At 42.2% G+C, this 14,466-nt stretch overlaps 2 protein-coding genes and 1 long non-coding RNA gene across 6 annotated transcripts in view; 2 read left to right on the plus strand and 1 right to left on the minus strand.

Annotated features, from left to right (window-relative positions):
• The window catches only part of LOC124298882 (neo-calmodulin-like), a 102,455-nt gene that overhangs the window by 30,051 nt on the left and 57,938 nt on the right, over positions 1-14,466 (minus strand). For 2 of the 4 annotated variants that reach the window (XM_046751466.1, XM_046751467.1), the window contains exon 3: positions 12,920-12,961. The exons of the other annotated variants lie outside the window; for them this stretch is intronic. In XM_046751466.1, the coding sequence (XP_046607422.1) occupies positions 12,920-12,961 (42 nt within the window). The remainder of the gene's footprint in view (positions 1-12,919; positions 12,962-14,466) is intronic. 4 annotated transcript variants of the gene reach the window in all.
• Positions 1,558-6,009, plus strand: LOC124298885 (troponin C-like). Its single transcript, XM_046751473.1, has 5 exons — positions 1,558-1,976; positions 2,957-2,975; positions 3,296-3,439; positions 4,559-4,807; positions 5,808-6,009. The coding sequence occupies exons 1-5, from the start codon at positions 1,974-1,976 to the stop codon at positions 5,834-5,836; spliced, it is 444 nt and encodes a 147-aa protein (XP_046607429.1). The 5' UTR covers positions 1,558-1,973; the 3' UTR covers positions 5,837-6,009.
• LOC124298886 (uncharacterized) overlaps positions 8,289-14,466 on the plus strand; it is a 68,745-nt gene continuing 62,567 nt past the window's right edge. Inside the window, exon 1 of the long non-coding RNA XR_006906910.1 lies at positions 8,289-8,669. This is a non-coding gene — a long non-coding RNA (uncharacterized LOC124298886). The remainder of the gene's footprint in view (positions 8,670-14,466) is intronic.

Genomic DNA, 14,466 nt, shown 5'->3' on the forward strand with positions numbered 1-14,466 from the left:
GTTGAACAATAATTTTCCTAACCGATTTCTTATAATGACATCATTTTTCTCACCCGATCGTACGAAAGCTTCGTGAATTATAACACCACTGCTAATTTTCACACGAAGCAAATTATCTGACGTAATACTATTTCTATTTGATTTAACGTCGAGCCATCTGTTGAAAAATGGCGAGTAATTATACGTGGATGTATAAGTGGTGAGTCGGTCTGTACAAGCTATACATATAACGCCAGACTGTTTTCTGCAAGCTCGAGCCGCCGTTCGAAAAGATAGCCCGAAAGCCAGCTTGACATCGGGAACCAATTTGTTTTGACGTTTGGGTAATCCGTTTGTTGCCAGATTTTCTAAGCTGTTATTAATTGGTCAAGATTCTTCGCGTCTCGAGCGTTGACAGATAACGTCTTTTACATTGAATTATCTAAATGTTGGTAGTTTTATTTCAATCTATTTTCCCGTCAATACAGCTGCAGAACCTCCGATGTCGTTATACGTCAGGCAATGAACGCATTCATTTGATCCTCGTTAACTCGATACGACGTGTAAAAAAAAGTTTCATATTCAACGAGAAAGCTGAAGGGGCTGGAGACGATCTCATTTCCGAACCCCATTTGGCACTAGGGAACGTTGATTATACGTAATACTAAAAGCGAATTACCTCCAAAAGGTGAAAAGATCTAATCGCTAATATATCGACTCAGGTCGTGTTAGAATTTACCGGGAAATTGAAAAAATGTGTAAATGTATTATATACGTATAGTATATTTACACCGAGTTTTTTTATCGGCGTAACTCCGTGTTCCGAAGAATTTGTCCTGCGGATTTCTTTATACAGGCGATATTTGTTGACACGTTTTGCGAATTAGGTACGTGTTTCTTGAATAATGCACGAGCAAAGATTCCCGAAGCTGACGAGGTGAAAGCTCGGGGCAAAATTTAAATTTGCAAAAGTTTCTTCGATGAAGAAAAAACAAAACAACTTACGGAATTTTTATTCACCGAAGAGAGTGATCGAGATGTTGAGAAAACAAGCAAAGTGTCTCATTACGCGTTTCTCTGATACCGAAACTGAAAAACAATGATCCAGATAATTATTCCGTGCGCCGGTCCGGTTATACGGCAGGGAAGAAGAATTTGCAAAGCAGCTGCTGTAGCGTAAACTTCAGCAGTGGTTATAATATCCCAGAAAAAATGAGAGAGGGAGAAAGAGACAAAGACAAAGAGAAAGAGAGAGACGGAGAGAGTTTTGCAAAATCGGCGATATTAAATTTCTGGTAAGTACGAAAAAAGAATGCAGACGAGGGATGGAAACGATGACTATAAAAAAGGATCCCAAGCCGTGATAAAAGAATCAGAAATATCCGGCGCGCAAAGCGAGCCCTTGGAAAGCAGCAATATCATAGTCTGGAATGTTTGGAAATAGCCTCATCTCTCTCTCTCTCTCTCTCTCTCTCTCTCCACGCCTCTCCTCGCTCCACTCCCTCCTCCCCCTCCCCTCACCCACCCCCGCGGCCACCAACTCGGATCTAGAAGCGGCCGAGAACCATCCACACGACGGCATCAGCGGGAACGAATTGGATCCGGCGTGCTTTCGAACAGGCCGCAAGCTCCGAGCTCCGAGCTTGCGGCTCGACTGTTACACCCACGCCACTCAAAAACCGCTATATTCCGAAACCGCGGGACGCATTATAATTATACAGCATCGGACGCGTTTTCGGTGCGCCCCGGCTCTCGGTTTTCACCCTCTTCGTCAGCCACGAGACACGTTACGATTGGCTGAAATTTTCACGCCGGGAGGCAGCATTATAGCCGAGTGTCCGCGGCTTCAATTCGCATCGCGCTGCACGTTTTTGGTACGTTCCTCACTTTGCCTCCGAGATCTTATAAAAGTACGAGCTACACCCGGCGCACACGCTAGTGTCAAGCCACTCTTTATCTCGTCGCAAAGTCTTCCAACTCACGCCGGACCAATCATGGTTTGTCTAGATATATTTCACTCCATTTATTAGTCCATCGGTTGTCAGTTGTCCCAGCCTCGCGTTACCCGACAATTTGTGCCCTTTTTGTTTGTGCTGCCTAATTGGACTGTCAACCTCGCGGGATGCAATCGGAGTGCCCAGGGCGTATCATTGTTTCAACAAAGCGCATTTGATAATCCAATAGTTTTTCATCGTTAGGATGTAAGTGGCTAATGTTCATCGGCGTGACAAGGAAAGTGATTTCTCACTCGTTCGCAGCTTTCGTTCCATTTGAAAATTATCTCGGGTTAAGAGCAATGATCTTCATACCGTTGTGGAAATTATGTGTAAATCAAAGCCAATGTTTGTCTCGAGTTTTCAGAAAATGGAATCGGTTATATCAGAGAATTGATGAACTCTTTGGTTGCGAGTCATAATTACCAGGATCACTTTGTCCAAATCAGCGAAAATAGTTGAAACGTTTCGTTCGTACAATTGCAGAAAAGAGTGGAGGCGTCGCTTCGGCTAAAATTTAAATCATCTCGATTTTGAACCTACGAATATTGAGGAGAAACGCCAATATCTTGTCCCCGTTTCTAAGCACACATATCATTGTCACATGGCAATTTCCTTTGATGTTCGAACGGCGTCTCGTTTATGCTTACGGTCTCGTAAAGTGGTGTGATCCGTTTTATCCTATTTTCGAACAACTATTTTTGTGCGACATTTGTTACACCGTAGTGCATCTCAATTTTTTCCCCTCTTCTTTTTTCTTTTTCCTCGATCAGCGGGAACAGAATTCAGATTTAGAATTGAAATATATATCAGGCGCCTTCTCTCGTTACATTGTTCATCATATTAAATGTGGCAAATCACATTGATCCAGCGGAAATATGCTTTGCAGTAAATCGTGCGAATAATCGCGGCCAATTATGTTGATGACCAGAAAAAAAAAATTTTACTCACCGACTAATCTAATCTGTTCTCATTTTTTTCAGGATGAGGAACAAGTTCAAAGTAAGTACCTTAGAAATTAGCCGAAATAATGAAGGTGAAACGATGAAATCGGAGTGCTACGTGAAATCCGACTGCAATATCATTTCATTCCTGGTTGGCTGTTCACTATACTCTCAGAGTATGTGTAACGCATAAACACGGAGTGTGGTCGATTCATATTTAAAAATAAATTCCCCGTTTTTTCATCGCGCAGTACGTATCGACTAACCATATGTGGCGAAACGAAAGGGAATGAAATAGCAGCAGCATTCGCAGTTCCATCGATTACCTTGTCGCGTTCCTGATCTGTATAAGTGCATGGATTATTTTTATCTTCGCAGTGCTCAGGAGAGCTTTCTCCATGTTCGATTCGACCAAGGCGGGTAAAATCGAAAAGGAGAAGGTCAGGACGATCCTGAACACCCTGGGACACACCTTCGACGACCAAGAGTTGGAGGTTCTATTGGAACAGGAGGACGAAGACGGTACGTTCTCAGTCTCATTCCGATATTCCACATAGCGTTGATAAAATATCAGCTCTCGCGTCAAAATTTACCGTCGGTTCGTTTCCGGTGTAATTATTCCCCGCATAACCCGCGGTGAAAATTTCATCATTCGCGTTGCGTGGGCGCCGGAAAATACGAGGTATTATATACGTAATATCTACCCGTAATCCGAACGAAGATAAAAGTCTCTAATCAACGCAAATATGATCTGTAAAAAACCGCTACGCCGAGTCGTGAATAATCGAAAATAAAAACGCGCATTACAGAGAGAATACTTGAGTCGTACTTCACGGTTATATTGCTCAATTATGCATCTCACCTACTATGCAGAGAAAAGCGCCCTACAGCCGGGTTAAAGAATATGCAGAAAAGCCGGGCCGGATGCATTGTGTTCGTGAATAGAAACGTGCATTCGCAAATACATAAGTCGCTCGCAGTATGTAAGAGTCTTTTGTACAATCGCCGACAGGCACTTTCACGGGTGTGAGTACGCGGGGCTTAGCTACCTATGGAAATCTAGTCTTTGATCGTTTCTGGTATGGAAAGAAGAGAGGAAAAGAAATAACAACGCCGGATAAAAGGGGAAAAACGTCCGTGACAAAGGGGAGCAAATTGTACTTCTGCGATGTTGCCTCTCTGCACAGCACGAGGGTGAAATTTTCTTTGAAATCCACCGAATGTTTCGGAGGAAATTGCGGGGCGATAGCGGCGGTTAATTGAATTATCTAAAATAACATTACCGAAATGGAGAATCAACGTTTGGCCGAAATTCGCGTGATTAACAGAGAGCGTCAAGTGGCGGAGTGTAACGCGATTTTGGGATGCGTGGAAATCGCCTTGCCCAGGCTTGAGGGGACAATAGCCTGGAACCAATAAAGTCCGTCCCTTGATTCGGCGGCGTATCTGGTTCTCATTGGCATGCAGATCACGTACTGTGATCGTTGTCAACACCGCATGGCCACCTCTTGGTCAATGGATCCGGGCTCAAACAGTGCGCACTCAATTCGGCCGTTCGGCGACGAACCGCGAGTCGGTGATAATGGGCGAAATCCGTGCGATCAAGCGATTCCTGGCTGATGGATCGCGATTTTTCCGCAGGTAGCGGACACCTCAACTTCGACTCCTTTTACCGCGTGGCGAGCCACTTCCAGGAGGAAGACGACGAGGCTCTCCAGAAGGAATTGAAGGAGGCCTTCCGGCTCTACGACAAGGAGGGAAACGGGTACATACCAACCAGCTCTCTGCGCGAGATCCTCGCCGCTCTCGATGACCAAATCACCCCGGATCAGATGGACGGCATGATCGCTGAAATCGACACCGACGGCTCGGGAACCGTAGATTTTGACGGTGAGTGAAAAATCAGTTGTGAAAAGACTTAATTGGATTCCCGAAAACTATTTAATTCGCAAGGTTATTGCAAGAAATACGTTTGTGCACACGCTGTACGTTGCTTTCAATTGCGTCTCACTTCGAGGCTAGAACACACAGCGGCTCTGAAATCGCAATTAATTGCGAAAATGGGCCGCGTGGTTCCGTATTTCCAGTGAACGACGTCACGAAGTGGATCCAGGCGATCTCGATCGCCGTCAAATCGAATCGAATCAAATCAAATCGAGTCCTCGGACTCTCCCTCGAAAGTCCTTGGACCATAAATCGGGTCAACAAGTCGAAGGTGCATCCGTCCAGTCGAGAGCAGTGGACGAATCTCTCAGTTTCCTGCAGTCGCACCGCACAAGCTGCGAGTATAATCATATCTTCCTCGAAAATTTAATTACACCGGCGAGCTGAAGCTGAGAGCTTGGGCACGGCGAATTAATGTTTTGATTACATATACGGGATTAGCGGGCCTTCCCTGTCTCTTCGATGCAGCGGGAGAAATTCCGCAAAGATTTAATTACGGTTGCTTTGTGTCGTGGATATCATTCCATGATCGCGCGGCCTCTGCAGGAGTGGATTACGGAGCCCGGCGTGCAGGGTATCTTAATATCAACCCTCGGGGCTCTTTCAAAAGCTACAGGATGACCTATTTCCTCCTTCCCCCTTCACCCGAGGAGGTAATCTTCCGGCGATCCCTGCAATATGTGCATCCTGAGCCGTCGGCTTCGCGCATAGAATTGTTGAGCCCACTTCAAAAGGCTCTTTCAAAAATCAGCGAGCTCCGCGTCGGTGATATTTGTTGGAAGGATCGCCGCTGCACTCGACCTGGCGTCTGTGAAAATCCCGAAAACTTGCATTCGCATTGATAAATTCGGAAGCAATCGGCGTCCGATGAAATTTTTTGTAATCTCAAGTATCTCTTGGTTTTTTTTAGCGATTACTTCATACGTCGCTTTCATTTTTGTTGCAGAATTCATGGAGATGATGACCGGCGATTAATCGCGCTGATTCGGAGTGTCTAGAATTAACCGAATTACCTAAAGACCGTTTTTCCGAAGTTTCCGCAATATCATCTGCTATACGCTACGTCGAACCTGAACAGCGATTCGCGTATTTTAAATACTGTGTAAATTTCAATTATACTACATTGTATAAATCGTTTTCTAAACGTTCTACGTGTCATTGATTTTCTACGATAACGAAAGTCACGCTTGTGCGGTTTAAATATTTCTCATTCCCCGCTAAGCTGTGAGACTTAAAGCTCCGACGGTGCAATGAGGCGAATCGAAAATCGAGGAACGAACCGCACTTGAGAAGCGTTTCAATTTTCACGAGAATCTTTCCACGTCGCTAAACCTGGGACGAAATTCCCCTCATCTAGAATTTTCGGCTTGCAGCAATCAATCACCTCGAAACGGGCCGCATGAAAGCTCGAGTGCCATAAAGCGATCCGAATACGCCTAGATCGAAACATACGCGTCTCTGCCAATAAGGCATGCTTTTTTCACCATTTTTTTCTTCTTTCTTTCATCGATTCGCCAATCGGCCCGCCGACTCTTTTAACCGACACCCTTCCTCCCGCATTCACGCGTTTATCCGGCTCACTGAATCGCCTCGCGTGTTCCCAGCGATCCTTTGAACTCAACGCGCTACTCGCATTGAGCGTTTTTCACGTCATACCGATCGACGATATGACCAGCAATTCACTGTTCATATGAGCACTCGATTGGCAACGATTGCAGATCCGAAGCCAACGCCACTAGGCGAAATGGAAATCATTTATTGCAAGGAGATGTGGAAATACGAGCCCGAAAGCTGGCTCATCGGTTCGTTCCAATTACAATGAACTCACAATCAATACCAGCCAGTCGGCACGCGTTGTTTAATTGCGTTTTAACTGTTTCGATGCAAATGAGCAGGTCCCAATTAATACAAACCCAAATATTGTCACAGAGGTAAAGTGTATATACATATACATGTGATTAAACGAAAGACAATTTTAGTTCGTCAAATTGATTACACACGAGGAGCTTTCAGCGATGCGTGGATGCACGCCTGCACGAATACATTTCCCGATAACAACAAATCTGCTCACAATCGTCAACGAGGAACCCGCATCGACGACCAAATGGGAAGTTGTTCCAAATAAAAATCAACCGTAACGAACATAATGACATTTCATTATTCACAGGATACCTGAATTCAAACTCATCCGAATCCGTTATAATTCCAATTAATTCGCCGAACGAATTTAGCTAAAAACGATAAGTGGCGTGAATTATTTGCGAGAGCAAAATCAGCATGCCGATTGATCGCGTTTAAATATTCGTCACTCTGATATCACGTTGCGGCTTCGCCCAGGATGCGGGAGCAGGAGACCTTGAAGGGTGTGAAAGGTTCAGCGTGTAGGGCGTCGCACGTCTCGCCCAAGGGGTGATAGCTAATGTCCCATCTCCTCGACACTCGGTTTCACATGAATCAACCGCCTAAGGTAATCACAATGTGTGTTGATATAGAACTGGGAAATTATACCCTTGAAGACGCCCAGCCGACAATAAGGTTCGCGTAAACGATCGATAAACGATGAAGATACGATGTGCGCATCGAAGCAGGTGCTGACTGCGTTTTATTATTCGCTTTTCGAATCGGCCATGGTGAAGATAAACCCTTGGACAAACTTCTGAAGTACGTATAATTAAGGGGCGAGTTAACGTAGTTAGAGTTATGTTAGGAATTCGGAGGTTCTGCGGAAATATTGTTATTAATCTTAGAGAATTCATACGACTGTGTTTATTGTTCGGAAAATTCTACCGAGTTCAGTTTCTTTCCGAAGAAGTGATGAGAAAGGTTCGATGCTCCCTGTTTTCAATTTCACATGCAGTTGACCCGATCCGATCACCTGCTAAATCGCCGATAAAGGGCGGTCCGCTTTTTACCTTTCGATCCTTGAACGACAGTCGATAGAGCGGAAGATACGGTGGAAAGTGTGAGGGGTTGCAGCCAGACGATGAATCGGAGACTTTTACCTCGGACGAGCGAACCGCGTGAGAAATTGAGATAACAATCTCAAGTTTATTCGGTGGTAAATTAATCGGTGCGAACGTCAGATGTCTAATCACCGTTTTAAGTGGCACTTAGGTGACGTGTTTGCGGGCGATTCTCCTTCTCGCAAGACACACTTTTGTGGGGTGCAATTTGTATCGCCGTAAGCCTCGCTAAATATCACGATTTTCTAGATCTCTCGCCTGTATATCCGAACTTTGTTCTACGATGAAATTTGCACATCAAGAGAATCCGCGAGAACGTGGTTGAAAGAATCCTGTCGAAGAGAATAAAAAATTGAAAATAACGACAAACTTTGTCGGCCATAAAATAATAACGAAGACTCAATCGGGGTGACGGCATTTGCTTCGTTAGTCCAGCTGTATCTAACAGCTCTAAATACGGTTGATCTTCAACGACAACAATCTCGGTACTAGAACTTGCGAGTGTTTATATCGAGTAAGTATACCAAATAATCTTCGGACGCTGTGATGTTTTGAAAGTTATCAGTCAGAGCCGAGCGCTCGTATCGTCAGGGCCTCAATTTGTCGATCGGCTCTTACCCGGAATGAGGTAATTTCGCAGCGAGGCGTGTTGCCCCTGATTTATACAAACTGATCCCTCTCCGGCGGAATCGCGAAAAGACTTTGTGACTCGTGACGCGATGAGTTTGTGCTACGATCCGGAAGGATATTGTCTGCCTAATTCTACGAGCTTGCGGGAAGGTGACGGCTTAACTTGCCGAGAAAAATACTTTGCCCCGCCAACGAAAGACGTCCTGCGTTTCAAGGTACATGTAAACTCCGTTATATTACATGCGAAATTCCTCTCAATGAATTTCTGCACTAAATTATTTTTACACCAAATTGCTAACCGCTTATCGAATTGAATTCAACTCAACTTTGATACTGACGATGAACGGATGAATTCGAGTACACGAAATTTGGACGAGAGATGCGTTTTTGGCATTAAGAAAATCACGAATCAATATACGTAATTGCTCTGAAATTATCGATAGTCTGAACATTCTTCTTTAAGCTAATTGTAAGGAAGCATGCGTAGCTGCTTTAATAAAAATGAACTTGCCGACCGATTAGAGCTCGAAGCTTTTCATCCTTTCTTCTGTCGTAGTTTTCGTTTCCAAACTTTTTTTTTCATTCGATAATGAATTGGCGCGAACGAGGCTAGACATAAAGACTAACCGTGTACGATACCGTACAACCACTCACTGTCAGCTATCTTATGAAAAAATAATGCACACTGTCTACAAGTCTTGCAAACTAAATTCTTCCTGAGGAGATCGTGTGCCTCTGAGGTTGTAAAAAGTTGTTTGTCTGACTGAAACTGTTACACATACATGGCAGATCATGTGAGCTATGAACAATTGCATACTGATATCAGGAGAGCAAAGTTCTGATACACACGATATATATATATATATATATATATATATATATATATATATATATAAAACCCATGTGAATATAGCGCCGCGATACCTTGTCGTGCAAATTTGCAATAAATTGTTAACTTCAGTCTGTGCGTGACTCTCATGTATATGTAAGTATGCACCTATAATATCATTGTACACTATGCTGCATACGTCGGGCAAACGCATTAGGTACTCGACACATGTATAACAACGGCTTATATAATATGACGTGAAGTATGAAGTTAGAAGAATATTTTCCATATTCTTGAAAAATGTCAGTTTTGATAAAAAACAGGATTCTACGGGAATTGGTGCTGTCGAATTTGTAACACAATTTTAAGTATTCTTATTGATTTTTACAAAAAATTCAACGCGGCAATTCAGAAATATTTTGAAAAAAAATAAGCACATATATTAGCAAAAGTAGTCCGAGATGAATTTAGGATAAATATCTCTAAGAGTGGTAAGTTTATCTCGAATCGTAGAATTTTCTGGAGACTAGAGTGTCTCAGAACTAGAATGAATTTTAAAAAATTAAACAAACCATCGATTCTGCGAAACTAATTAACTATAATTATTTTAATCCGTCATTTGAATGGATTTTTTTTTTTTTTAGTTTACTTATATACTTGGAACGAACGGTTACAAAATTATCCTAATCCAACCTGACATTACTGTTTAACAATTTCGAGTGAAATTGAGCTTCTTCCGAGTTAGTTTTTTTACTGTGTATTCCATTATTGAAACTTATACGACCAAGCCATGTATGGGGAATTCCGTGAAGTTTGCTCTGAGCATCGATCGAGTGCATCGCGAGGCGTTTGCTTCCCGTCGCTTTCATACACGGGGGTTGTTTGCACTTTGAAAAATCAAAGAGCTGCTTCGAAAGATCGAGGAGCCACTCAGTTTCCTCAATTTTCTATTCCTCCGGCGGTTCTTTCCCTTTGACGGTGCGAGTGCGCCCCGGGCTTTCACCTTTTCACCCCCGTTTTCACACCGCATTATCCCCTCGGTTCGGCCGAGTAATTGCACCCCCGCGTTTGATGAACACCGCAGATTCCCACGCGACAGGATTTACCGGACGTGATTGATTCTCGCCGCCGTAGCTGCTGATGCATCAACATCATCGCGCGATTTTTTCACGTTTCAACAGTTCAGTCGTACATTTGTCTCTTCCAGATCTCACGGATTACCTGAAATCGGTTTTTACTGCGATTGCGAAATGGTGTGTCTAGCATTTTCAATTTCACCTGTCCGCAAGGTCTTCAATTTTTCTGTTATTCTCTCATCGCTGAAGCTCGGAATAAATCCTTTATTTTTCAAATACCTTTACTTCGATCCTCGAGCTCTGCACTCGCTATGGCATAAAAATACAGAATCAGTCATACACGAACAATCCTAAGAGGAGCGCAATTTTTCTAATGTATTCGCACAGTTTGAAACAAGCATAAAATACCGTCTTCAACAATATTTCAAACGCACGTCAATTTCGAACAATCTTGTTCGTCATTTTCCATTCGACTGTTTTACGGGACGTTTAAACGATCGTGAAGCCCAGATCCCACCTCGATTCGCGACGCGAGTGCATGAGTGGCGGTTTAATATACCTGTGAAGAAAATTCCGTAGGGAGTGTTTGTCGCGAACACGGAGCAGAATGGCAAGACTGGTGAAATTAATGTGCCAACAAGCTTAGTTGCGCGACTGTAAGTGGCATATGAGAGGGTGGAAGTCCAAGTAGTCTCGAAGTCGTGAGAATGAACGTGCGACGAATGAATAGGACAACGAACTGGAGCTTTTCGCGAGGAACGAAAAAGCTTGAGGTGTCAAAATCCCACGCATCATCACGGGATGCACCGCGCGTACGCGACATACATACAACGGGGTGAACGCAACGTCTGTACGAAATGAAAAGGTACGTTATTCGAAAGAGTGGGTAGATGCCTTTAACGTACAACTGCATGTACCTACTGCCGATTGTTTCTCGAGCAACTAGGTCAGCTGGGAAAGAGCCGGTGAGGTCGAGAAGAATTGAGCTAAAAGCTTTTTCTTTCTCGTTTTTCCGTCCATTGTTTTTTCCCTTACTCTTCTCGTATTCTTACGTTTTTTCTTCGCCGCTTGTTTTACCTTTTTTATTCACTTTGTCGCGCAACGACTCGCGACTCGACGGAGGCAAGTCAAGTATGGAGAAAAATATACTCTTGAGAGGCGGTTTAATTGGCGCTGTCTTTTACTTTTCCTCAAACTTGTTATACTGGCCTTATGCCAAAGATAGGATGAACGGGGAAATTTGTGCCGCCGCCGCTCTTATTCAGTCTTGGAATTTTCAGAATAGTACGAGTTCAAAACGTGCCTCGAACATGATCTTTATTGAAATTTCCGACCGGTTATGTGTTTGATGTACTTACGTGATGGGCATCGAAATTTCCACGAACTGTGTGGGTAATAAAAAAGAAGGTTAGGTGTGCATGTACAGGTGATTCATCATGCCATTGCATAACAATCGGTATTCACAATCAGTAGCGAGAAAATGTTTGTCAGTCGTTCGTGTTGCTATTTTATTACTTACGGGGTATTCCAGACCGTTTCGATCATCCGTTTTTTTACAGCAATGTTTTTAATTCCGTCTCGGTGGCCATATTTCGTATTCCCAGCGCTATTCAAATAAAATACACGTCGTTTCGTTAAAATTTATGAGCGAGATATTATATATTCACTAAAATCCTGTAGCGAGATAATTATTATATATTTACATATGATTGTTTCAATTTCTTTTTTATCGAAAGGAGGTGACAAAAGTGGAAATAAATAAAATACATAAGATGGCAAATTGTTACAGTAAATTTTTATTTGTCGACGAGTATAGGAAAGAAACAAAAATCAAAATCGAAACGGTGTAGAACGCACCTTCAATATCTAAATAGATTTTCATATTATGGCATGCATTATTCGAGGAAACTTGTATTTGAAAGGTTAACTCATGCACGAATAACTCGATCGTGTAAAGATTATTATGAAATAGAGCAATTAATTGAAGTAAAAGGAAACAATATTCCAGACGACAATATTTAAAACTGATGCATACGTGCATTAAATACATGTGGCTTTTACGTATGTATATATCGAAGATACGGTTTCGTGTGCATAAGTGTGGACTTGAGAAACGCTCCGATTTCTCGAATTTCGCAAGATGATTCGCGACGTGTAATTTAGTTTCAATGCTTGTAAAGCCCTCGACAGGTGAAACAAATTGTATCTCTCTATCCGATATTAATAAATATATAAGATTGATAAATTTGATATAATTTTGACGATTATGTTGAAATTCAACGACAATACAACTACAGAAAAAATCGATTTTGTCAAATTTTTAAAAGTTTCAACGCCGACAGATCTTTCATATATGTGTCATGTTTGCTGCAGTGTGTGAGCTACGTCAATAATAGTAATAAATTGTAAATATATTTGCAGAAATGCAATTTCTATTTCTAGGTCTAGCTATATATGTCGAACTATGTGTATAACATTATTTCTATATCTGACTAAGTTGCTATAGGTCTATGTCTAGTTCTAGCTATATCTGGATTATTTCAACTTGATTTTTATGTACCTGACTCAGGCTTCTAAAGCTACTTGTACTGGCGCTGCGAGCCTGTGAACACAAGTATATTCGGTCACTAATCAGCACCGATCACTTTATATTCATTTTAAATAACAGTTTAATAGCGAGAAAGATCGTCTATAAAAGTACCTACATAGGCGTACGGTACAGAGTTTCGTGTATAACTGCGTGGGACACTCACTTTGTCAACTCGGTCAGCTATCGTCTCTGTCTTCTTTGTTTCCAGTAAACTTTGATAAGCAAAATTGATTTTTAATCAGTTATTACTGCATTGCATTTCATACTTTGACTGATTTCCTTGTTCGTAATTTGCTGAATGTCTGTTTTCAAACAAATGTAAATTAAAATGTTAGTCCAATTTATAGTCGGTTTCAGAGGATGACTTTACAGGTTGGTTAAATTTGAATGTTCCATATTGGATGTAAAGAAAAACCACTAGAGTCACTACCAATCGGTACATAGATAATAAAGAATTATTGCATAGACTATGATTAACATGTATAAATTGTTCCAAAGTCGTTGCAATATTATTATTTGACTAACAATTGTACCAGCAAGAAGTAAAATCGCATCGATCGCGTTCGGCTGTAATTACAATTGAGAGGTGGGGGGAAATTGGAGCCTGAAGTCGTCTCCACAGAAAATATTCGATTACGTGAAGCGGGCATTTGAATCGCCGATTCTTGACTGCGTAATTAACATTTTTCTCACTATCAGTGACTGCAGAAATTTAAGGAGAAAATGGAAAGCGCTACTCGAAAGCAGCTACTTGCCCTGCGAGCAGCTCGTCACTTTTCGTTACTGTTGATCACTTTTCAAGGAAAAACCAATGGCTCCGATTATCCACGCCTGCAGTACGCGTGACTCAAGGCCCTGATATTTAGTCCAATTACAGTAGCCGAAAAAAGATTAACGCACGTTATACAATCGGGCGGCCTCGAAATTTTCTCATCGAGCTAACCAGATCCAGAATTTCTCATACCTGCGGTACCGTGCACACAAGATTACGCCGTAGAGTGTGGAAAAAAAAATCAGCGTGAGTTGCGCGTTTTCCCCAACCAAGCAAGCGTCGCTGGTAAAATTCATCCAATTTAAGCCTCACCGTCAATCACGCCGGAACAAATACCGTTTTAGTTGGAGCTTAGCGCCTATCGGTTTGCGTAATTTGCCGCGTCATTGATTTATCCTCCTTCTTTCCTTATTTCTCGGCGAAAACCTTGTCGGAGATTTTTCTCAAACAATTTTTATCAAAAATTCGCGAAATTTTTATCGCCGAAATTTCTCCGAGGGGGTAAATTATTTTAGATATTTGTCAAGCCACCTGTGCTTGTACAGTATTCAAAATACAAACCAAAACCCCATTTTTCATTCCTGAAATACCGTTAAAAATATTTACCGCAAACGAATACAGAAATCTGTAAAAATCAACCGCCTAGGATACAATGATCGACAAATTATTTGCGGTGTATTAACTATTTTACTCTTCGTACTCCAGGGTGCGAGATTTCGTGATAATACTGTAAATGACAGAGGAG

This window comes from Neodiprion virginianus, chromosome 2, assembly GCF_021901495.1.
Source record: "Neodiprion virginianus isolate iyNeoVirg1 chromosome 2, iyNeoVirg1.1, whole genome shotgun sequence".
Classification (NCBI taxonomy): domain Eukaryota; kingdom Metazoa; phylum Arthropoda; class Insecta; order Hymenoptera; family Diprionidae; genus Neodiprion; species Neodiprion virginianus.